Source organism: Oryza brachyantha, chromosome 5, assembly GCF_000231095.2.
Source record: "Oryza brachyantha chromosome 5, ObraRS2, whole genome shotgun sequence".
NCBI classification, from domain to species: Eukaryota; Viridiplantae; Streptophyta; class Magnoliopsida; order Poales; family Poaceae; genus Oryza; species Oryza brachyantha.
The window spans coordinates 3601271-3628349 of record NC_023167.2 but is presented as its reverse complement, the minus strand read 5'-3'; the positions used below and the strand labels follow the sequence as shown (position 1 = coordinate 3628349).

The 27079-nt window shown below is 38.0% G+C and overlaps 1 protein-coding gene across 1 annotated transcript; it reads right to left on the bottom strand.

Moving 5' to 3' along the window:
* Positions 1 to 1766: 1766 nt before the first annotated feature.
* LOC102713187 lies at positions 1767 to 14895 on the bottom strand. Its single transcript, XM_006655001.3, has 22 exons — positions 13936 to 14895; positions 12069 to 12184; positions 10771 to 10979; positions 10220 to 10339; positions 9988 to 10116; positions 9775 to 9900; positions 9176 to 9231; positions 8973 to 9072; positions 8731 to 8848; positions 7913 to 8122; positions 7496 to 7808; positions 7060 to 7153; positions 6735 to 6843; positions 6023 to 6294; positions 5805 to 5932; positions 5417 to 5651; positions 4605 to 4793; positions 4238 to 4521; positions 3976 to 4156; positions 3625 to 3867; positions 2696 to 2778; positions 1767 to 2209 (listed from the first exon to the last, which is right to left on the bottom strand). Exons 1-22 carry the CDS (start codon positions 14784 to 14786, stop codon positions 2065 to 2067), a joined length of 4311 nt encoding a protein of 1436 aa, XP_006655064.3. The 5' UTR covers positions 14787 to 14895; the 3' UTR covers positions 1767 to 2064.
* Positions 14896 to 27079: the final 12184 nt, after the last annotated feature.

The window sequence follows — 27079 nt, the reverse complement described above, 5'->3', positions numbered from 1 at the left end:
CCCGTCTAATAAGTTTGTCAGCATGACAATTGATTACACAAGTAAAAAATATTTTCCTCAGTAATAAAGACGACGCTCACACACACCGCACCGCATCCACATATGTGGTATGCCACAAGCATACTCTTGGGCTGAACCTTTCTAACACATTTTCAAGTCTATACTACAAAAGGCCAAGTTATTTTTTTTTCCATTGAATTTGATTCAATCAATAAAGCAGGAGCAAACGATTGGACAAATTCGAGAAGCAACCAAATTAGTTTATTTCCCTAGCTTTTACCAATTTTATGAAAATAAAATATACCATCTACAACATCAAATTGGTCTTATTAAAATCCAATATAAAATATATGTTGATAGTGTACTTAGTTGGTAGTGTAGACGTTAATTATTTTCTAAAACTTAGTAAAAGCTAAATTACTTTGGCTTAGAGCAGATAAAACACCAAACAATACATCTGTACATAGTAATAGCGACCGTGACTTGAACGGTTGAATCTGATGGCTGGAGTCAGGGTATACGAAACCGTCGGAGACCTCCAAACCGATCAGCGGCGAAGCTGCAGTTATCGCACAGCTACTGTAAAAACCGTGGAAACCATGACAAATTTGAATTTAAAAGGTTTAAATTCAAAATGGCAAAAGCCGTGGTTTCGTTGGCCAAAACCACACAGTTTTGCATAGAAACTGCACAGTTTTGCGTAGAAACCGCGCGGTTTTGGGAGAAAACCGTAAAGAGTAAAATCTGAGAGTCAAAAATTCAAAATAATCAGAAAAATAGTGTAAAATTATAAAAAAACAATAGAAAATAAATAATATGCTATAGTTGTAATAGTTAGGGCATGTTATTTGAAAAAAAGAGGCATGATCTCTATTTAAAGAATAGGGACATTGCAATAATTATATATATATAACAATGGATAAGTAACAGTTAATATGTAACACAAGTGGTATTTAAAGTATATGAGTAAAACACAATATAAGTAACAAGTAGCACAAATGTTGTACCATCCATTTTTCGTACATGCATCTCCCTAGAAATGCATCTCCCTATGAAGTAAATGTATAACCACACATAATTCAAATGGTAACTATTACCTAACAAGTGATAACTACTATGCTCATTTTTTATATAATCTTAACCATACGATAATTCAAATAGTAACGATTACCTAACCCTAACAAGTGACAAGTACATACAATTAATATAGAACACAATTAGCATTTTTTTTTTGTTTTTTGACCAATTTTTTGTTTCGCTTTGTTTATGCATTTAAATTTGTTTTATTAATCTATTTTTCTTTCACCAAACATCACTACAAATTAATCTCTACCACATATATTTCTTTTATTTCAAATGTCCTCAATTCTTTTTTAATTCAGCCTAAATTCATATGCTCCTACCATGGCTCACCGTTACCATGCTCCCGCGGAGCATTACCGTGGCAATAACCACGGTTTTGTCGACCCTGGCTAGAGTTACTCAACCACAACTTCACCACACTAAAGATTCTGACCAAAAGCAGTTCGAGCACATTATATCTAGCTTATATACATCTGTAATTATTGGTACAGGTTGCATTTTAATTTTAATTTACTGACAACAAGATTAACATGGTAGAAAACAAAGTCAGCCCGCTAGATGCTACAGTCTACCTCAGCATATTATTATTTGAATGAAAGAAGAAATTTCATATCTTGTGCGTCGCTCTTTTCCATGTCAACATCAAGGCAGGAGACTCGGAAAAGGGTCTAAAACAATAACACTTTTTCCCAACCATTTCATCTCTATGATTAGCTCAGTTAAGTTTATAATTCTATGATGTCCGAACCCTACAAAGAATGGATCAAATAAACATTTTTATGTACAAGGAAACCAAAGCTGAGACTGCACAAGGTTAACAATGGACTATAAGCATGCATCTGTAAGCATGTACACTCTGTACTTTGCTTCCTCTGCCTGGTTGACAAAGAATCAACTCATTCCCTAGCCTTCCTTTTTATCAACTCCCAAAAACTTGAGTTGCCAAAACCTCTAATGAGAAATTCAGTGATATAAATTCAATCACTGCCAAAATATGGTTGGGTCATTGCTATAAACTGCACGATCCTGGATCTCTAGGATAGAGACATGCCAATCGACAAGCCTTGCTTGGATGCATTTACATATCACAAGTCCTGTTGGGAACAACCACCAGCTAGTATCATCCCTGCCAAGAATACCAAAGGCTTGTGTGAAAAAAAGAAGAGGCAGAGTTTGTGAGATTGTAACAGTTATGGTAGAGCAGTAGAGCAATGCCATTTGCTTTCAAGTAAAGCCCTATTTAGTGCCCAAAAATTTTCACGTTCGCCCGTCACATTGAATCTTTGGACACATGTATAGAGCATTAAATATAGTTAAAAAAATAACTAATTATACAGTTTGGAAGGAATTTGCGAGACGAACCTTGAGCCCAATCAGTCCATGATTAGCCATAACTGCTGCAGTAACTTATATGTGCTAATGACAGATTAATTAGACTTAAAAAATTCGTCTCGTGGTTTCTTGACACCCTATGTAATTAGTTTTTTAATTAATTGCCAAAATAGTCTTCCGACATCCAGTCAAACATCCGATGTGACTCAACCCAATAATTTTCGTGAACTAACAAGCCCTAAGATTGCTTTGCAAGTACGTGGAAGGAAAAGATGGTTACCCGCCCAAATTCCAAGGTTGCATGCTTGGATGCCTTTTGGACGATGACTTGTAATGCACAAGTCCACACACAAAGGCGACGATCTGCAAGGGATGAATCGAATATGAATAGATTAAAAACATCCATAAAGGAAAGGATTAAACTTGCTATGAGCATTAGAACAAACTTTGACTCAATAAGACTCTTCACCCCCCCCCCCCCCCCAATCTTTTCACTTCTGCATATGTTTATAAGCCAAAATTTGAATTTTTAACCTCAAATTTAGAGTAGATTTTAGGGGGTTTTTTATTGTTGTTGTTTTCAGCCTTGGCTTTTACATCACTAAGAACACATAAAAGTTTTATTCAAAAATTATTTCTCGTTTGCAAATATGCCGTTTGGCTTTTTCCTTAAATAAGCCAAACAATCACCCCCAAGGATTTCATGAATGCATGTCAAAAATATATTAGGCTGGGATATTCCAAATATATATGTTAACACATTAAATATATTTCAAGAGAAACCAAGCTTGATGGCACTTGAGCACGAGTCGTGTAAGGGTTTGAGCACAGGAATGGGCTCAGGAATCAGGATCAGCTCTACTGAGCTCGAGTGTGCCCAGGCTTTCTTGACACATCAATAGGTGGAAAAAATACTGCCTAACTCAACACATTAGCAAACTGTACCAAAAAAACAGAATTGTTAATTTAGGTATATATTAACAAGCTTTGTCTACACAAGCTATGAGAAAAGAGTATTCCTTTGCCTAGTTTTACCATTTGATATATTATGATAAGACATAGGCAGGCTTCTGCGTGTTCCTGTTCTTGTGATTGTGGAAGTACGAGTAATGATAACAGCCAACAAACTTATATAATTTCCCAATATTTGGAATATAAACTTTTGAAATGAAGTGGCAATTTTAAAATACAAAAAAGATGAGTACTCACAACATTCACCAATGATGTAATATTCCACAGCGCATACACACGAGCAAGACCTGCTGACCGCCGTGGTCCATGACTAAATAGAGCATTTATCCCAGCAGGAAAAGGTGCCAGTATCCCAAGAGGAAGAACAAACAGCACCAACAACACATCGATCATAGAATATGAATATAGCTGGAGAAAAGTAAGCAACACTAAGCTGAAATCTGCAAGAAGCAAAATTGAGATCACCAAACCAACAAGATCCTGCACGAAAGGAAAAGAACCTTCATAAGTGCATAATGGTGTAGATCTATCATTAACCAAACTAGGGGTTGAAATGACGTCAGGATAAATATGCAAAATGGAAGTCACCTGATGCCCAACTGGTTTGGTATTGTGTAAGATAAGAGAAAGAGGGTAAAATAAATCTCTCTTGTCCTTGAGCATCCGTAAGTTGTCAATATCGAGAACTCTGCCAGTTATTCTTTTACGCATGACAGCATCATTGTTCCTTGAGTGATGTAGTCGAGAATCAGCATTTGTGTTCTGAAATCTGTACAGTATGGTACAAATCATTGGGATAAACTTTGATATGGTAAATACAAAATTTGCAGAGCTAAAGCAAATGACTCACTGTGCATGAAAATCAAATTTCACTGCAGAGCCACCTTGAAGTTCACTACCCACTGCTTCTCCCATAGAATGAATAACAAGACCAAATTGAAAGTACCCCAGTGCTGTAGCTTGGAACCATGCAAGGTCAACATGCACTCGGTATGTGTTCAAAGCAGGATTTGCATGAGTTTCAAGCCATTTGAGTACAGGAAGAAATGTAGATTTTAGACTTCCACGGCGAGCCAAACGCAATTGGGCATTCAATCCAGCAACAAGGCGGTGCCATATTGATGAAGGTACACCCTATAAAAATATTTTCATGTTAATGCTAATGATGAAAGATTAACTTAGTGATCTTGTACAGCTTGAAGTGTTCCAGAATCAACCTGGCTAATAAGACTTGTGACCACACTGTCACTGTGAAGTGAAAATGGAGCCATGTAACTTCCATCACCTCCAAAGATTAATGACATAGGCAACCTTTGATGAAGACGAGGCGGAAGCTCAGACCTTTTTTCATCTCCACCGAGAAAGAAATCTAAATAACCCAGCATTAAATCTGGAGTAGCAGCAACCTATCAATTGGAAAACCAGAAAGCATCCTCAATCCATGATGTGATGAGACTGTCAATTATATAAAAATTCATATACTAGATTAAGCTTTGGCTCTCTAGTACTGGTACAGTTGCAAATAATATCATAATACACAGGGAATCAACACAGCAATATTTGTAAGTCAATTAGACTCAGTGCTCTCAAACAAGCACTATAAGGCCACAGCCACATAAACCAACCAATCAACACGTAAATATTTGTAAATCAACTAGACTCAGAGTTCTCAAAAAAGCTATATAAGACCAGAGGGATGGGTGCCCAACATTGTACAACTTAAGCCACATAAGAAGTTTGGTAGATTGTATTATCCCTACAAAGTGGGTTCATGAATACCACTTACTGGCTTACTGCCTTTTAGAACTTTGAACATACTTTTTTTTCTTAACAGTAGAGTGACCATCTGGTTATTGTGGATGTCTAACGATGCTGTTTACCAATTCCCAGTAACTAGATGGTACATATTTTTACAGATTAATAATTAAAAAGTCTGAATCAAATGAAGAAATTCCAAGATAATTGATGAAATTGATCGTACTTGACCACTAAAGTTCATAACAAAGATATGGTGCTGAAAAGTGCATACCTTTAGTCCTTCATAAAGTGCACGTGAACGGCAGGACCGTAAACATGAATGATCATATTCAGATCGAACAAACTCACGTAATATTTGTAGTTTTCTTCTTCTGCGCCACTGCTGCCAAGACCATGCCAAGGGGTATGAAAGTATACACACGATACTATAAATTGATCCTTCCCACCACTGATATGCTGCAAGAGCATTTATCTCATCGACAAATTTGTTAAATGCATCCTCATACCTAACAACAATAAGATAAACCACCTTAAAAGAGAGGTAAAATTTGCAGCAAAAAAGCAAACAAGAGGAATAGGGAAAAGAAATGATAGCGCAAAGGTTGAATGCATTTTGTTCAAAAAACTATCTTGATTTACTTGTGGACAGATCTACGTACACAATCTCGGCAATCTGCTCAGGTGGGGTGTGTGGTAGATGCCAAGGTTCACTGAAGGTGTTGGGACCCATGAAATACATCCTGTGCACATGACAGTGAGATTCTTCAGCCCTGTTTGTTTCCAGTACCTACCACATTAGTGGAGATTTAAGTGAAAAAACAGAACAATCACAGCATAGCTTAAAGAAAAGAATTGTGACCATTGAATGTTCAGCTACCTCATTGAGAGATTCTAGGAAAGGAAAAGAGTGATCAATTTGGGAGCTATGTTGAGTTGGTGCTGGTCCAGGCAACTCATCAGTGCCAACAAACTTCATACGAGCGATACTTAAAACAAGGGCTAATAAAAAAAGAAGGCCTGAAAGAAACAGACCAAACAACCAAGGTCCACCAAAAGTGTATATTAACTCTTCAAGAGCAGTGAAACAGTGAGGCATGCGGTATCTATCAGACACACATTTGTATGGGCACGGGGTCTCAGTAACACCTCCTGTCAAAAATACTATCTAAGGTTAGAACATTATGTTAAGGTTGTAAAACCAATAGATAGTTAACAAAAATTGAACAGAGTTTAATAATGCTTCATACTCTCATTATATAGTTTAAACAATAATTATATGCAAACTGCAATCTAGTCTAGCCAATACATTCTAACACAGCAAAATCAGTTAAAGCATGGCAATCCTGGTGGCTTGGCCCATGGAACTTGTGGTATATAAACCTCAAATAATCCCATTAGATATAGGACTACTCGGAAAGGCCCATATCTCTTTAGAGAATTTATTACTATAGACCGAACAACATATGTATTCGTAGATTGGACACCACAATTCTGAAGTTTTTGTTGTCTGTTGTTAAATTTATTTGATCAGCAGTTCTGCACTTCAGATGCATATTTCTAGCATAAAAAGATAACATAGCAATGACTACCTCGGATGCTTATGTACACAGCACGATGAGGGAGCTCAGTTGTAGGGCATGGAGAACATAAGGACTTCAAAGATCCAGTAATGTTCTTGTATGTTCCTAAAGGACATGCCTGCATTGCGACACAGAAACCATTGCAGCAAAGTAAGTAAAATAAGTAGGAGGGCAGGCCGCTGAACTGACAAAAAGTTGTGATGCGATTATGACAATTAGTAGGGCAGTCTGCTATGTTCATAAGTCATGCTTGAGTTAAACACAGATACAGTAAGCTAGAAATATCTCAATAAAAAATTTGAAAATAGCAAAGCACAATTTTGCAACAAGTTACCTTGCAAAATGTGCCATAAAGACCTTTTGGGCAATCTTTTCCCGTAACTGTTCCATTTTCACCAGGAAAACCTTGGCCATCAACAATTCCTCCTCTGCACCAACAAAGAAAAGCCAGCATTTTGGTCAAAAGGAACAGTCAGCATGCTGTTTACCAATCTTACTGTGCATTGCTGCACACAGAATCAAGGCTCAGGAAAATGGGGGAGGGGAGAGGTGAAGAGTTGCTCCTAGTTTCCTTATATTCTAACTATTAGAACTGTAGCAAATATTTATCGATAAGTAATGGGCAGGCAAATCCCTTGAACTCAAGAAATGTACGGACATCCACAAGCACAAAGTATCCAAATGTAATAGCTCTGTAGAATTATGAACAAATCTAACTAGTACAGCAAAGGGAAAAACAAAAAAAGAAAGCATCAGAATTAAGAATGCACCTTGCAAGTATTGATCCATTAACCGTTGCAAAAGGAATATAGTCATCTCCAGTGGGAATGTCAGACCAGTGGAAGTGAATCCGGCCACCACCACCTCCACCACTACCATTGCTTCCAACCCCACCAGCACTGGAAAGCACAGAACCCTTCTCCAAGGACAATGTCCTCACAAATAAAAGAATTGTGCCCCCGGAACCACCACCAGGTCCTTCATTTGCAGCATGAGTCACCACACCAGTGAAACTGCCACCATTCGCCTCTATTGAACCAGCTAGGGAAAGTAGTGGCAGAGATTGCTCCAAAGAACCCATTACTGGAAATGTGCAGATGAAAGACAGTAAGAACCAGAACTATGAAGAGTAACAACTTAATAGAGGATGACAGTTGACAATGATACATATGCTCTATCTCTGTTACCTATTATGCCACCACCAGCTGTTGAATAACTTGTACTGGCGTTGCCACTACCACTGCCAAGTTCACATGGTAAATCAGCATTACCATATGCAGTTCCACCCCCTGCATGACTGCCACTGTAGAAAGCATCCCCTCCTTTACCACCATGTCCACCCCCACCACTAAGGCCACTGTTTAACATTCTTCCTCGTCCGATTCCACCTCGGCAACCTGCAGCGAGGAGAAATAAAATTTATATTCTACAATAGTTGGCAAAAGGTTGCACTGAAAAGAAGGATATCAAAAGAAGCTACATGTTACTCCATTCCATGTTTTAAGAGGTTTTGAGTTCGTCCTAAGTCAAACTTCGTCAAGTTTGACCAAGTTTGTAGAAAAAAGTTGCAACATCTAGAACGCCAAATTATTTTCAGTAAATTCATCATTCAATATATTTTTAGTATATTTCTGCTGTGTTGGAAATGCTGCAAGAGTTTTCACTTGGGGTAGGACAGATGAAGTATTAAATAAGTGTAACAGGACAAATGGATAACGGTCATCAGTCACATAAGCATGCCAATTTAAGCCTTTCAAATATTTAATTAATCAATACTTTGTGATTGGAGATGCAAAGCAGCGCTGCGTTGTGCAATGCCACAATCTGGATATGGGAATCTTTAACAACTTCAGTAAGAATCTCTATCATCGCCTAAGAAAATGGTGTTTCCAATTAACTTTTTTATCCAGGGTAGAAAAAAGATAAAATGCTTCTCAAAAACCACCACAATGCTGAACAGAACCTTAGTAGCACTTCTACTTGCTAGCAAAGAACAAAAAGTTACCTAATCCTGTTGCACTAATGGTCCCAGATGATCTCACGGTGACATTTCTTGCTCTGTTGAAATTAATCACAGTTCCTTGCACAAGGCCAGAAACAACAATGTCTTCAACACGGCATATCTGCATGCCAAAAGCTACCACGCGTTACATGTTTAATGACAAGGTAATGTGTGTGTGTGTGTGTGTGTGTTTGTGTGCACGAAGCATCACAGCATGGAGAGAACATGGGAAATTAAGCGTGCACCTGTAGGGTAAAAGACAATGAAGTGTTCAGGTTGCAATCCTCAGGAGGATGAAAGATTTCCATAGGACAACTCTCATCTTCACAATTCAGCCTTGGGGCTCTAGTATAGACATAAAAGCTCAGAAACCATTTAAAACTTTCCGCATGGCGGAATAACAAAAAGAAAAGTATTTAACACAAAAATGCAAGGTGGTAGTATTTACACATCATCATTAGTTTCATTTACAAGTGGGCCCTGTAGAACAGCTCCAGGTCCAACCTAAAATGGAATTGCTCATAAATTATAGTCTGAATAATATAAAGGATCAGAAGCACCTAACAGAAACAATGGGGTGATTGAATTGTAGAAGTTCAAAACCACAAGCTTGCAACAGTCATACCAGCATACAAAATCCAAGCTAAAAGAGAAAGGAAATGCATCAAGAGCTGCACCCTATATCTAAACAGTTGGAGAAAATATTGTATATTATGAGTTACGAACAGAAGCATAATCCATCTCAAAGATGTGTTAAGAACATCAAATTTAGTGTATTGAGTTAGACGAGATATGAATGAGTGAACAGAATGAAGAATGGTACAGATGAATCACGCAAACAACTGATTTCATCATGTAACAACTCACAATAGCTTCACAGCTTGTCAAATTTAAGGGAACATCAAAGGCATTTATCATCCAAACTCGAACGAAATTTGAGTTCATAAAAATGAGCCTAAGCAAGTAAGCATAGGAAGGTATGTGAAAAAAAAAATAAAGCAATTCAGCCTGGTTGTGAATAAACAAACTAAAATGCACTTATTGTACCATTATGTTGTAGAAAAGTGATAAAATAAGACGTTGTGCCTGAATCGTATCTCCATCTCCAGATAAATTCAGGATGCCTTGACCATGAATTCCAAGATTACCAATAGAATGTATAACTGATGATTCCTGACAATCATGCGAACAAAATATATCATATGGAAGAAAAGGCAGAAGAGAAGCACCGCATCCTGCAATTTTGATCCAATAACATACCTTCAAAACTATCAAATTGCTACCTTCCAGTAAAGAAGTTACAACTATTGAATCTCTGCCACCGTCAATCAACATTCTAGAGTTCCACATAAGGAGCATCTTTACAGACATTCTTAAAGCACCAAACACCTGAATATGATTTAAGAATGGTGAGGTGCAGATGCATCATGTAATGGGTTAGAATTGTGCAAAATAAATATAATAATTGCATGAAGAAAAGGCAAATAAGTACCTTAATTGTAGAATCACTCATCAGAAGTTCCTCAGCCAATAATTCAAATTCTGAATATGGATAGTGTGTCAAGCCAAACGTTAGTGTAGCACGGGATAGAAGACTAATTTGCCCCTGAGCCTGAAAGTCAGAAAACATTAAAAAGGGTAATTGAAATATCTACAGTGCCTAGAATGAAAAAACATTAGTTAAAGAAAATACTAGTCCAATATCAGCTGCAGCCCGGTTGACCTATTCCTATCAGTCCCAATAAGGACAGAACATTAGCTCAATAGCAGGGGACAGCAACTCATGTTATTTACCTAGGAGAAATGCAGCAAAAAGTCAAAAAATAGTTTTCTTTTAGATAACTGCTAATGGAAGTTGCCAGAATACCATCATTCGTCCTATCAAATTAAGAAACATAAAAAAGGCTTAGACCCCTTAAAGAAAATAATGTCTTAGTGATTTCGTCTCCACAAAAAATGGAACTGATGAGGTCCTTACAGACAAGCAATCTGGATAGACTTTAAAATAAGGGTTAAGTATAAAGTTCATGTTAGACCTCACACCTGAATACGACTCCAACGCAAGGGAAGAGAAACTTTTGCACGATTCTTGATAAAAACATTTGTCCAGAGTGGATCGTATGGGGGTTCTAGAAAAACTGTATCAGTTTGTGTGCTCAAGTTATTGTTGCTAACAGTAATACTCTTAGGAACTTCTTCGTAAAGAGTCCCAGCTGCTCCTGCATTATCCAGACAACCTGAGCTCCTCCCCCCTGTTAAGGCATCATAGTTCAAACACAAATAAGTAGTGTGCTGATAAGCTTGTATAAACCATGTCCTGTGCATCAACCAAGTACAAACCACACAGATAATACAAACATTAATAGTTTGTCCTCATCAAATGAAATCCAAAATAAGAATATAGCAGACCAAAAAATAGGTATGGTAGAATGGGTGAAAATAATGATCTTCCTATGAAAAATCTTACTAGATCTCAAGGTTTCCAGCAAATTACAGTTCCAGCTTCCAACTAGAAACTTTGGGCAAGTGCCATAACCATCTAACTAGCCTAGATCAGATAATGCCAAATCCACCATATACTTTGCCAGCATGAAACAAATGGGCGACAAGTATATTATCTTTTATTGGATAAAGTGCATCTTAGCCCTTGAACTTTGCTCGCAGTTCATTTTAAACTACTATTATATAGATCAAAACCAGTTTTGGGGGTGTCATGCTTCTGGTTTTAAAAGTTGAGGGCGAAAAATAACCAGTTTTGTAGTTCAGGGTGAAAAATGGACTTTGAGAAAATTTCGAGGGCTAAAAGTGGAGCCATATCAGGAAATGAAACTAGCAATCTGCCAAAACAGCAGTGTCCCTTTGAACATGTTACTGAAAAAACTGGTTGGTTCTGTACGTTTAACAGTCCTGATGTTTACCTCTAACTAATTTGGAGAGAAAAGTTATGTTCACTGACATCAAGAGAAGCCTGTTTAAGCTCTGATGTAATGTCCTTGCAAAAAAAATAATATTGTAGAAGGTTTCCAGAATAGTTCATATCGTATGAACTACAACAAACTGAACCATATGCAGTGCAGCAGTGGTTCACCTAATCAGAACAAAAGTAGAGTATGTAAAAACAAGCGATACATTTAACTTTTAGCAGAACTCTTGACCTAATCAATCTTGAAAGCCAGAAAAGAAAATTCTGACGCTGGCAGGAAAAGTATATGGGTAACATAAAGATGGTAAACAAAAATTTCATATAACCTCAGCAGCTAGAAATTCAATGTGATGACACAAAACTGGAAGCCTCTCGGATCAAAATAGTCCACAAAGAAAAATGTATTCAAGCAGATTACCATGAACAAAAAACTGGGAGTCATCATGCCTACTGAAAACATCAACAGAAACACGCCCACCACCTCCCCCAGCCAAGCCATTCCCTCCACAAGCACTTATTCTGCCACCTCCTTGCCTGTTTCAACAAAATACCAGAGGGAGGCAACTATTAGAAATAATCTAAATTTGAAATTTAAACAAAATTATATGTAGTTATTTAATATTTTAAAAGATCAGTGAACAAGGTTGTCAAAAGACCAGCTTACTTTTAAGTCCAAACATGGCTTCAGGCCAATCTGCATTATAATCTAACGCATGCATGAATGATGGCTTCTTGGTAATTCTTGGGTATGCTGATTCCTTCTACATTGGAGACTTGGAATGTATTGTTTGATTTTAGTTAGTCTTGCTCTTAATAGTCACTATGACATAATTATGGAATTTTATACTAAGGCATCCGATCTGCAGCAGATTTAAGTACTCCCACCATCCCAAAATAAGTTCATACTTCTAGTTCAAATTTGAAGTAAAAAGATGAACTTATTTTGGGATAGAGGAAATAGCATTTTGTTCAAACCCTTGTTTTTCAGTTGCCTATGAATATGTCTTTCTGAAGGATGTGTATGTAACCCAAATATATAGGTATCAACATACAATCTTTTGAGTGTTACAAATTATAGAGTAAATTTCACATAAATCCGAGTGTTCTGGCCCTTGTTGCATAAACCACAGGGATTTTGGCATGTGGCACATAGCCCCGGGAATTAGGTCCCAGAGTTTCACTAAAGCATGCCGTTTGTCAAATGTTTGTTCATTCATCTTATTATGAGTTCTAAAAAATTAATCTTATTATGAGTTCTAAAAAATTATGAAATCTTCAATCATTGGGTAAAAAGTTTTAGCCAAGTTAAGCTAATCATTTTATTTTGCTACAGTAACAAGTCAAATTGGTTAATGTTTTATGAAACTATTGGACCATAATTCCTAAAGTTATGTGCTATATGCTGACAACCATGTGGTTTTCAGGTTTTGTGATACTTAGACCAAAATACCTGGGTTTTATAAAATTTACTCTATTTGGACTTATTTTCTGGCCCCATCACTGAAGCTGTCAGTTTTAGGCACGTATAAATCGATAAGGATACACAAGCTCACTCAAATCCTTATTAGGTACTAACAACACCTTGACCTTAGTTTGTCCTGATTTATTTTGATTGAGATGTACTACCTCCATTTTGAAATATTAAAACCTAGCACTGGATAGGACATTACCTAGTACTACAAATCTGGATAGAACCTCTATCCAGATTCGTAGTACTAGGTTATATCCCATCCAGCTAAGTTTTACTCTTCCCGTTTCATAATGTAAGATGTTTTAGCTATTCTTAGATTCATATAAATCAATGTATGTTGTTTGTATATATGTCTAAATTCATGGGTATCTATATGAATCTAAATAATGTTAGAAAGCCTTACATTATGAAACGGAGATAGTAGTATTTTCAGGCAGAGGGATTACTGTTTCAATCGTGTGTGTACCATTCTCCGCACAGAAAAAAATTGCTTAGATTTACATCCATCCCAATGTATAGTTTCAAGCTAGTGCATGTTGGGCGAATCCTATACACGTATCATAATTAACGGTAAAGCAGAAATAAGAAAAAGATATAAATTACTGTTATGTGAACTGTGGACACCAGGAAGAGCCGTGGTTTATTAAAACTTCAACAAATAAACTCTTGTTCCCTTTATCTGAAAGTGTGAAAAGAGCCAAGAGGGCCTGAATTTGGACTTCAATGGTCATAATTGTATGAATTGTGTATGCAAATTCGAATTAGCCAACAAAGTTACTATATCATATTTTCAATATAAATTATAAATACTCACATAGCTGTAGCCTTCAGATAGATGCTTCCCCCAGAGCCACCCCCACCCTTAGTGCCACCATCTCCGCCATCAGCAAGAATTGTTCCATTCATCACAATATCCCTCGCGAACAACCACACTACACCCCCACCACCACCACCATAGTCCTTCTCGACACTGGTAGAACCACCTTTGCTACCGTAGCTATTGGGAGTCTTGAGTTCAGCCCAAGCATACATGTCACCACCCCACGAGTCCTCCTGTTCCTGACCCTTCTTGACATAGCAGCTAGCGCCACGGCCGCCATGGCCACCGCCGTCACCATACGTCCCAGTAGGGACGCCGCTGGTCTTGTCAGGCGGGTCGCCGGCGAGCGCAGTGGTATTGACGACTGCATCGGTGGAAAGCGTGATATTGGTAGCTGAAAGAGAGACCCACCCAGCCACGACACGCGCCTCACGGCCCAAGAGGATATCGCCGGACAAATTGGCGGAGACGACGCACCCCGGCCTCTCGCAGGTGAGGGCGACGCCGTCGACGAGCGCCAGGCTGCCATTCCCGCTGATGTACACCCCAGGGCCCCGGAGCCTGACGGAGGCCGGGACCACGCAGCGCGTGTCGAAGTCGCCCACGCCGCGGAGGTCCCCGGCGCAGGTCGCCGAGGGGGCCGCCGGCGGCGGCGGCAGCGAGGGCGGCGGCGGCGGCGTGTAGTCGTGGAACGTCAGGATCGAGTACGCCTCCGCCTCCGCGTCCCCCCGATCGAAACCCCCGCGGCTAGGGTTCCCCGATGCGACGGCGAGGAGGAGGATGATGAGGAGGGGCGGGAGGAGGAGGAGACGGTGGAGGGGGAGAGGAATGTGGGAGGGCCCCATGGGATAGGAAGCATCAGCGGCCCAGCGCCAGAGGGGATAGGCGATAGGGGAGGGAGCCCGAGGGCTCGGATTGGCGGCGGCGGCGGCGGAGATCGCCGGAGACGGCGAGGCGGGCGGTCAGGGGGGGTGGTGGGGTTTGGGGTGGTTGCCTGCTCGGTTTATGTTTGTTCGCTTTCCGCTTCCTCCGGTGCGAATGGGAATCGGGGCGGTGGGAGATGGGCCGTCCGATCCGCCTCGAGATTCGGGAGGAGTAGGTGGGGACTCGCTGGGGTTTGGTGGGGCCGGATGGTCAGACAGTCACCCTTTCGGTTCATAGTCATCATCGTCGTCATCTATCTATCACTTGAGTGCAGTGCATCCAAACTATTTTCTTTTGTTGCTACATCATCTTTTTATGCGCAATCTGCCAAGTGACAGCATAGCAAGAGATCAGTTTGTTAGGAGTAGTATTTTTGCAAAGATTTAGGTTGTGTTTTTTATCATATTTTTTCATGGCTTATGTGCATATGCTAACCGAATTGATAAATGGTTTTTTTAAAAAGTTTTTATATCTCATGTTTCTAAAGTAGATCTACATCGTCGCAGGTTGCCTCCATCCGTCCCACCACTAGCACATGGGGGGACTCCTCTCCGTCACCATGGAGGCTCCGCTCTAGAGCACCGGTTAATATTTGCCTTCACGGTCGATCGTCACCACCTTCCCTTGATGGACGCACCCGCTAGGCGGCACCATGTACCCTGCCGCTAGCTGATGCCGCACTACCACTATTGCATGTCTCACCCCCGCCTCCACAAGGACCTCGTTCTGGGTGGTGGTTGTCGTTGCCCTTGGAACACCTTCTCCACGCTGGCGCACGAGGGCTAGCCATCTCCACCAACACAGCGGGCCTTGTCGCCTCGATCCCGTATCATCTCCTTCGGACCACCGCTCTCATCGGTGACCTCTTCCCCTCTGTCACCCGAGCCTCCCGCATTGGGTTGGTGCTAGCGACGTCACCACTAGTCAGGTGGCCATGCTTCTCTTTACATTGGTCATTGATTGTCCCTAACCTCGTGACTCATTCTCTCCCTTCTATACTATTCTCTCCCTACTGCTCATGTCGAGTTCAAGGGGGTGGAGGACACAAACTAGGCCAATTGTGGAGTTGGGTTGAGTGGTGATGATTGCCTACTGCTGTTATATATCTATTTTTCCTGATCGGTGATTGGGTTTGCGCCGGCCATCGTCTCGTCAACATATGTGTCCCCGATATCAGCATTGACTCTGGTTTCTTCTTCGTCATCCCGCCCTACGCATCGACATACTGATCACCTATTCAAGTGCCAAGCTATGACAATTCCTATGCTGATCATCTTCGACTACGTGTTTACTATGCCATCAAGCTTTGGGCTGCTACTATGTCGCCCACCTTGGGACGTAGTGCTACTAACTATGGTCCACACATCCACTAGTTGTTGTAGTGCTGAGAGGTATCCTCCTTAGCATGGATTCATAACCAATGGACTTCTCATCACTGCATCGATGTGGATTTGTAGTAGTGTGTCCCTTCGCACCACAACCTTGTCACTTTCATCATCTTCATCGTTGCACGTGCATCGATACCCTCATCGCCTGCACTGGTAATCTCTAGTCATTGGGTTCTTCTTCGTCTACTTCAAGCATCATTGTCACATCTCCCAGTTGCCACCGTTGCCACTCTAGGTCGATGGTCCAACTACCTATACATGGCTTCTGTAATAGCCTGAGTTTTTCACTAGCCTAAATCGTAATTGAAAAGGGAACAAAGAAACTTTTGCAGTCAAGAGTTAACTAAATGAAAAAAAATTAATTAAGCGAACACAAAGGCCGCATATACTTTTGTTGTATTCGTTGTGTCGAAATTGATTAACAGGATTTATCGTGGAAATTACAGAGAAAATAGATTAAAGTTTCAACGATTAAAAATTGTCTAAAGTTTAATTTAAATTTCAGCAACGGTTTTTTCTTCCTTTTCCTTGGCTGTGGGACTTTCCTTTCCTTTTCTTGGGCTAAAGTCGACACTCGCGTCCATGGGCTGAGTTCAAGACGCTGGCGTGGCCGGCCATGCCTCTCGACCATGTGCACCATCCCTATATCTCTCCCTTCCTCTCTGCCGTTCATATGATTCCTTAATCAGTACAATCCATTTTTCCTTTTATCTGTTACTTTCCTTTAGTATTAAAAATGGTCTCATTGTTTGTTAGGATTACTTGTCAGAACCAGAATTTCCAATATATCCTTTCCTGTGCTATAAGTAACTTGGGGAGGGGCCTATTTGCATCTTCGAGTCTCAGCCATCGCCGTCCCTCACTATCGCCACTATCACCTCCTTGCATCACCGTTGTTGTCCCGCCGCCCCCACCACCCACTGCCCCTGGCCGCAAATGGCAATTCTCCTTCATTGTTCTTGTGCCCTGATCATCATGGTGGCCTTCTCTGCTAGTCTCTGTCAACATTGGTGTACAATTCATGGTGGTCTCCTACATCGCCCGCATGGTGTTGGCAACACCATTGCACGTGTTCATCCTTGAGTTGTCCCTGAGTCTGGCAAACTCGACGTCATCTTGTCCTCCACGATTCGACAAGATCGACTCTTCGGTGTCATCTTTCTCAACGACTACCGTGATTGTGTCACTATCATCGTCTTTAGCGCGTCCTCGTCCACGACCACTCTACGATGCCCCATGTACACCCTACAGCTTGGCTACCTTAACATCTTCTTCCCGAGTTCGACTACATCAACTACAACTACTCTATACGTGGCTTCATCGACCATGGCCCTCTCGGCTCATTACCTTTGGCTACATCGACTACGACACAAAATACTATCATCAATGCTATCGTGCACTTACTACTTTTACTCATTGGGCAAATCTTACGATCCAGAATCATTTGTGTTAATGTAATGCTCTGAATCGTTAGAGAGTTTATATAATGATTAAAAATATAGACTTTCCAATTAGAGATTTTCTATATATTAAATATTTTCTATGTATTAGAAATTATGTTACCAATTATAGAGTTTTTATAGGTTAGAAATTATCTTTGCAATTAGAAACAATGCAAACGTTTTCTATATATATCAAAGAATTTATATAAACATAAAGAAATAAACTTTTTAATTATCTATAAACATGCACTATATGCCTTTAGAATCAAATTCAACCACAACATTGGTGCAAGTGGAACTGTAGCATAAGCATAAGTTGGTGTGGAACACCATTAGAACACCGGCAACAACGCCAAGACAATGAAATTTGTGTTCATCACTAACAATAATATCAAATAAATCTATAGTAAATATGAATTAATATTTCGAGTTTTAGGAATATTGTGTCGACACCATGTTTTAGGTTAAATAAGTGAATTTCTTAATCTGTCAAATGATGCATCGTCGTGGGATATTGTTTTAATCATTGAATGAGAGATATGAATCTCTCGAGATAAATAATAAATGGGAAACACAACTAGTGAAAACATCATAGGTAATTTCACTTTGTTAAAAACGATGTAGTATACTTTTGAATTGGAAAAAGGTCCATGTGATAAATGTTTTCTATACAGTATGGACAATTAATATCTGATTAATTTTTTTTCATGTAATATAGAAGACACAATGATATTTGTTTTTAACTCACAACAAATTTAGGTGTTGAATTACGTGTTATTGAGAGTTGCACAATTGTTTTGTTCATTTGATATATAAGGGTATGTTCAATGGTAGAGCCTATTATAGGCTCTAGCTCAAGCTACATCAGCAGAAAAAACTTCTCATGCAATGAATATTCTTTCAAGCTGACTCCTTATAATTACAGGTTAATTAATTTCCCCTTCGAATGCCATCTAATCAACGTTTTTGATTAGAGTCAGCACACGTACAAAGCAGATTTTCTGATTGTCTCTTCGTTTTATGCGCCAAGAGTCTATGTTTTACCGACTCCATGCAAAACAATCACTTTTCTCTCTCCTATCATCTCTCTTCCACGTCAGTGAGGATGCATCGATTTCCACGTCAGTGAGGATGCATCGATAGAGACAGCAATGAGAACCCTTTGTACGTGCCCTAAAAGCATTAACACATTTTCATTAAATATAAGGAGATCAACAGGGAGTTGTATATGATGCAAGTATGCAACTCATTTTTGCTCATATTGGACTGTGTGAGGATGATAAGATTATATATGGTAGTTGTAGAGATATTATGATACGATTGATTTGATTAGAGCCTTTCCTCTATCGCATCTTCCTTTATCTTTACCAGTGTAAACTCTCTGTATACCGGGCTCCAAGCTCAATGCAATTGTCCAATATTCACTGTATATCTTCTCCCTATACTATTTAACATCATTATTTTGAAATTAAAACAGGCCATATAAAAAATATCATAGGAGGTATAATTTTCATATTTGCCCATGAACTTCACATCAGTCTAGTATACATGAAAGCATTTGTTTTCTCGTTACTTACGGATTTTACTAGCGGCCTTACGTGTTAGAAAACCATGTACTACGTCCGTTTCATATCGTAAGTCTTTCTATCCTTACCTAAATTTATTAATGAATGTATATACTTTATATATATGTCTAGATTCATTAGCATCTATATAAATCTAGGTACGTAATACTTACAATGCAAGACGGAGGGAGTAATAAATAGTTGCAGCATCATTTGAAGTAAAGACGTGGGAGGGAGTGGCAAATATAATACTGGAAATGTTCTCCTGGTGCGCACCGTGCACACATATACATTTAGATCCTTGGATCTGATTGGATGATTTGAAACGAAGAATTTTCATCAATCCTGTGTTACAACCAAAGCCTAATTTGTTTAAAAACATGGTTGGGCAAGCAGGGGAAAGTCAAGAAACATGGGAGATGCTAACATGACAAGATCAAACATTTTTTTCTACACTAGTAAGAAAAACATAACAAAGAAAAACATTCTTCTACTAGAAAGATAACATCACAAATGAGTTGAGACACACAGCACATGCATGGGCCGTATGTACTAGGGTGCTGCCAGCCCAGGTACTAAACAATATAGCCATTGTTACATTTGTTTATTTTTGGGCTGGGTTTAGCGACTACATTTTGCATTTTGAGCCCACTCAAGCTCCCTTGAGCATTCATTAAATTTCTAATTAAATTTCATACTTAAGTGTGGACTTCTCTAGTGCAAATGCTTACTAGTACTGTCTAACAATCTTCTATTGATAACATCACTTAGGTGAAATGCCACTATTGTGCATGGATTGTTCAGAGTAAATAAAAGGAATAAATAATATTAATTATTTGTGGAATGAACAGGGTAGGTTAGATGTCTATTGATCCATATCAAAATATTCCTGAAAATTTATGTGAGATGAGGTATGCATTTCTAGCCTACACTACAGCAACTACTTTTACGTGTTCTTAGTACTTCATTCATTGTTATTTAATTCCGATGGTCAAAGGATGCATTCATTTGAGAGTTTAAAATTAGCCGGTCAGCATAAAACAAAACTAGAAATATAATTAGCATATGATTAATTAAAAATTAAATGTTAAAAGGTTAAAAAAATATATTTATTTGATTTTTTAAGAAACTTCTATATATAAAATTTGCGTATAGATTGTGGCATTTAATAGTTTGAAAAGCATGCGAACAGATATCAAGGTAATAGCTAATGTAGTTTAGAACAAGTAGGGTCAAAATATGGTGGGTTAGGGCCAGATTGATCAAGAACAACCTTGATCCTGACCAGGGTCCCGTGGGTGGATGGCGATGGTGCGGCGACAGGCACGGAGTCGAGGGTGACGGCAGCGGTCAGCGTGCATCACTTACTCTTGTTAGGAAGAAGCAACCGACATCAAAGGGGTCAGGCGGCTAGCACCAAGGGCTCGAGGCGGTCTCCTCAACTCCTGGGCTCTTGGCTCTGGCGACAATGGAGTGGAAGGGCAGTGGCGAGTGTGGAGTGAAAGGAGAAGAGATGAGTGAACTAGGGCTACATTCGGCTCTCCTCTTCTTAACCTCAGCCCCCTCGTTTTTCGCGTGCACGATTTCCGAACCGCTAAATAGTGTATTTTTTTTAAAAAAAATTCTATAGAAAAGTTGTTTTAAAAATCATATTTATCTATTTTATAAATAATAATTAATTAATCATGTACTAACCCCCATACCCCCTCCTACCGAATGCGACCTAGGGTTGAGGATTTATATATGCTCATATGGATACTATATCAACTAGGCATGGGTCTATCGGGCTTCAAATTTTGATTCTTTAATGGATTTATACACTTCAGACCCCTGTTGGAGAAAGATAATCTTTCCCACCACTAGCCCCATAGGGGCGAGACTCGGTGAGGAAATTGCCAATCCTAAGAACAAAGCCAAAAATTTCTTTCCTGCACCAAACGCCGCCGCCGCCACCATCGATCCTTCGCCATCAAGGTCATGATCGTTGATCCTTCATCATCAAGGGTGCCTCCTCGGCCAGCGATGCTGTCTTCCTCAAGACTGCCTCCACGTCGCCCATCGTCCATATGACCATACCCCCGCCACCCAGTGAGGCACCAATTCCCGTCGTCCGCCACCACGTCAGCCCCGATCTCCATTGTCCAGAACCATGGCGCTTCCAACCCACCGGCGCCCACAGCACCTCCATTGCCAGTCCTATGGAGTCGTCACGGCAATCAGGTCATCCCAAATCAAAGCCTAGCGAGAATTTAGAGAATTTACCATCAAGTTTGCGTGCCTCAACTATTTTACCACCTAATCCCATGTCCTCTATAATATATCATTAGAACATGGTGAATGATGTTAGTGAATTGGCTAGCTGACATCAATATATATAGCTGATTGTGTCATAACCCAGATCTCGCACCCATCAGTTGGCCACCGTAACTTCCATTGCCATATCGGCCGATCATTTAGTTGATATAATCAAATCCTAGTATCCATCTTGTAAATTGCATGATCACGTTAACTGGCACGCCTCGAACCTCAGAGAGCCTAGGACCTGCACTAGAGCAAAGCAAATCTCTCGGGTCCTCAGCATGTTGATGTGAGTTTTGCGTTAATAGATATATATATAGTGATAAAGAATGTGATATGAAAATCATTTATATGCATTGATATATATAATATGCTTTTTTTAGTACGAAATTAGTTAGGTGAATAATATTGAACATGTTGTCAGTACAATGTAGAGGCATAAGTTATAAAGTATCATTTCCAAATTTACATATGGAAGAACATGCTTAACGAATTTATTAAAATATACAATAAAAGAAACCAATCAATTAGTTGAGAGAGAAATGGAAATAACTGAAATTATCTAATAATTTAATATTTCCTTTTCAGATAAAGGAATAATCAATATATTGTTCCTCTTTTTGCATAACCAGTTAATCTATGTTAATTGGACATATTAATTTCATTTTAGGAAAAAAATCAAGAAAAAAACTGGCATAGCAATCATTTATGTCATGTATATTATTCATTCTTTGACCCAAAAAGTTTTAATCAAGCATGACATGAGCATTACATAAGTGTCGACATATTAATTATTAGCATCGTTGACATTGACCAGCAAACATTTTCTTTGATGGCCGCATTGTTATCCATAGAAATTAAAGAATTAAAGCCGACATATATAGATCATGTTAGCCGTTATTCTCCTTTATATGGATCAGATGCGGATGCTTGGCACTATAGCTTTTATTAGTACTTCATGCATATCTATACCACTATAAACATTAAACATTGCTAGTGGTCACCACCACCAACTCCTTTTTTTTATCTATACACTATTTTTAAAAGAAAAAATAATGGCGGATTCTACATATTAACCGTTCCCACTAACTCTACTTATTATGAACAGAAAAGAACCGCGAGATTAATAGACCCATATATTAATAATAAACATATGTAATAATTAAAATATAACACGTAAAAAATAATGTTAATAACATGTTATGATATTTTTTAAAAATTAAATCCCGTTGCAACGCACGGGTAATGTGCTTGTATGTTTATATATATATATATATAGAGAGTAGCTACGGTGAGTTGCAACTCATGGGCGGTTCCGTGAGTTGGGGTCCAAAAACCTATCAAATCACCTCTAAATTTTAATTTATATGGCTCACTAGATTCTTTGTATCCAAATCTCGTAGCACGCAAAAAAAATTTCATTTTTGGAGATTTTTAAGTATTTTTTTGAGATTTTTAAAAGTGATACATAACACATTGATTATTTTATTAATAAAGTACAGTCAATTTTAAAATCTCCAAAAAATACTTAAAAATCTCCAAAAATAAAAAAAAATTTGCGTGCTACAAGATTTTGATATGAAGAATCTAATGAGCCATATAAATCGAAATTTAGAGGTGATTTGATATGTTTTTGGACCCTGACTATATATATATATATAATATTGATATCCATAAACATGCTATGCTATAGCTAACTTTTACAATAATGCATGCTGATCTCTAGCTATAGCTACATGCATTGCTCCAAGGAAAGGGATACAAAAGATGATAAGGACTGCATGATCAAAGATCCAATGCAAAAGGAGATTAGAATAATTCTTCATCATTCTAGAACAAGAACAGGAAGAATATGCATTGAAGTGTCTGGTCTCTGGCATTCTACTAATGATAGGGTTCTCTTGGTCTACTCCTTTAGTATTGTGCAGTGCATATCAGCACCTTTTTGCTTGCTTAATATATATATTTTGAGAGCATTTTCGCATTGTGGGAGGAGAATATATGTTCTGTCGGCTGCACTCTCTTTACTTTTCTCTTGAAGAGTACGGAGGTGCAGGTTACATATTAGCCATAGATGAACTACTGCATAAAGTCAAATGCATATATGTGCAGCATGTCTGCATGTATATGGCAAGTAAACACAGGGCACATTCTGGCAGTGGTCCTGCTCTACAATTGGAGTCCTATCAATTTGAGCACAAATATATTTGACATCTTTTTATTAGCTAGAAACATGTATGTATGTTGACTAATATGCAGTTTTAATTTTGTGACAGATCATTCAATTTGCGCGTGTATGTCTTCTAATCAATTATATCCATCTGAGCACACATATTTTTGCTAAATGTTTTTATTATCTAGAAACATATCTATGTTAACTAATATGCAGTTTTGATTTCGCGGGAGATCAATCAATTTGCGTTCTAGTCAATTTGAAAAATAAGCATGCATGTCTTCAAATTATGATTTGACATATTAACTGATTTGACATATTAACGACCATATCAAAAATAAGAGAGAACACCATGCCACCCCTACTTAATTTTTTTTTAGATATATATCTAGTGAAATGTTACATACTTAAAATGTATAAGCAAGAACATGCCTTTGAAACTACTTTGGGAAAAAATGTCATCGGAAGAAATTGAAGGCATATGCACAAGTTTCTTTAAATGAATTGAGGTAAACAAAAATCACATGTTACTACCTTTACTGAATTAAAAGAACTGAATTGATACAAAGAAAAATTAAAATGCTATTTTGCACAAACCATCGGTTACATTATATATGTACTATAAATTTAGGAACCATTTTCTTAGACAATCGAACCATTTATGTGGCACTACATTTTGAAAGTGGCGGTATAAATTTAATTCTAACAACTTTTTCTTAAAAAAATTAAAGAAATCCATGTAAAATTAAAGGGTAAATCTATAACTTAATAGCAATCTTATTATTTGTCATGGACATTGACGTGTGCAATACAATTGTATTGTGTGGACTGAGAGTTCTCATAAATCTTATGGATAATACCTAATATACACTAAGAATACTAATTTGTGTAGGATAATAATATTAGGTAATAGTATAAAGTATCCAAGGACTATCTAACATGATGAAAGTTTTAATTTGGGAGTAATATAATGTGGCCTCATATGCTGACTTCTACATGTGTATAGTATATCTAGTCTCTTGCAATAAACCTCGCTTTGATGTTTTCAAAATAAAAATGTTGAATATGACTGGAGTTTCATTATGTTTATTAGTATTTTCTACTATGTATTATTTTTGAATATAATTAAGAGAGATATTTCAACTAAAATGGTAAAATATGTGGTAAACACATTCAAAATATGGTTCTTCAATCTATAATAAGAACGGAAAAGTATTGATATATCTATATGTATGTAACATACATATTCATGAAGCAAATATATATTTTGAAGAATATAACTCGATTACACCGTACATTTTATGACCCCATTTGTTGCAGTACACATGCCAAACCATATATATATATTTTACAATCAACCTATGTAACTTCCTAATACATAATTAACTTTGGAATCAACATATGTAATTTCCATCATTTCTTTGTCTTGCACTATACAATAAAGAAGGCACTCGATCATCTTCATTATATATTGGTTCCCATCAAATGATCATGTATATAGCCATCTCATTGAGCAATGGATGATGATTTTATCCATATATAAGATCTTAGTCGTGGCGGACACAATTTTAATTTTAGCCTGCCCCCATCTTTCATAGTTTGTAAAAGCAAGGTGACGAAGATATTGTTGCATCCAATCAGACCTATGGAGTACAACTTGTGAACTTCATTTGTATTTTTTTTTTGAGATCTCATTTCTTCTGAATTGTCTCACTTACATGTGGACCACCCTGAAACCCACCAAATGGTTAAAATGATATGGATAATTAAGTTAGTAGGAGAAATGTGTCTATTTACATATATTTTTGATGGAAAAAAACAATGCATTAGTTGGTATGAGAAGTGATCCATGGACACTTATCCATGCAAATGCCAAAGATATATACTCCCTCTGTCATCACACCGTTGACTTTTTTTATACATGTTTGACTATTCGTCTTATTGAATTTATTTTTGTAAATTATGTAAAGCTATATATATGCATAAACATATATTTAACAATAAATGAAATGATATAAAAATAATTAATAATTATGTAAATTTTTGAATAAGACGAATAGTCAAACACGTATAAAAAAGTCAATGACGTTAAATATTTAGGGACAGATGGAGTACTATATTCAACCAATTTAGGCACCAATTAGAAAGCTAGCTTGCTTGTGGTAGCATTGTACCAAGAAGGAAAAAGAGGAAAACAACTGCAATTCAGCATATGGAGTACTCCAGATTTTACCTGGATATATAGCAACCAAAAAAATAGCACATCACCTGCATGCACTAATAATATTGAAAAATATGTTATCAATCATAATGTATATATTTGCACTATATGAATTCATATATATCATGATATGATAGAGAGAGAGGAAGAGAGGGAAAGAATTTGCTGACAGAAAGAGAAGTGAGCACATATAGCTTCAAGCACATGAACTATATATGATATATCTCTATTTAGTCAACACCCATGCATATATATGATCACATATGCAAGAAAAGAACTATATATGCTCACTCTCTTCTGTCGGCTCCCATTCTCCTTGTTTTCTTCTCTATGCACAAACAACAAATAAAAAACACATATCATCATGCATGTTAATTGATTAGCAACAGAAAACCACAAATGCCCAAAACAATATGTTCTCTTAGCTAGTCTCCTCATTGCTTTCCAATACTTTAAACTAGATAGTTAAATTTTGTAGGCTACTATTTTATTTGAATGTGTGGCTTATGTGTTCTGAAGGGGATGACATGGTATTTATAGGAGTAGGAGATCACAAGATGTACGCAACCTGTCCTTCAATTCCCTAGTTTGAACAGAATAAGTGCCGCATCCATTTGCTGATGCCACAAAGAGATAAATATTGGTGTTTTCTTGTCTGCCTCTAGGTTCTTCCTAGTTTGGTCATCTTATCCTATATATCCATGCATATAGGCTGGGCAACAAACATGGATAACATAATAACATGTTAGCTATTTGTGCTAATTGTATCATCTAACATAGACATGTCATTTTTCGAAATGTTCTAGTAGGTATTGATACTACAATCTCGCACATGAAAAAGGACAGAATCGACGTGATTTTAACTATTGACTTCCAATAATTCTTTGTCAACTCTTATTGGCTGAGTGTACTACTCCTTGTTCAAAAGGAAACTGTGTAAAGTATATTAGTTATGGTGTCAGTGTCAATATATTCACTATACTTGAATACTAAACACTTGACAAGAAAAAGAAAAACACTCAAGAAAGTGCTTCTTGTGCAATGAACATATAAATGGTCCCTTTCTCTATGTTGTGGTGGGAGAACAGAGAACTTTTACAACCACTAACTAGTTAGTCCTCCTAATG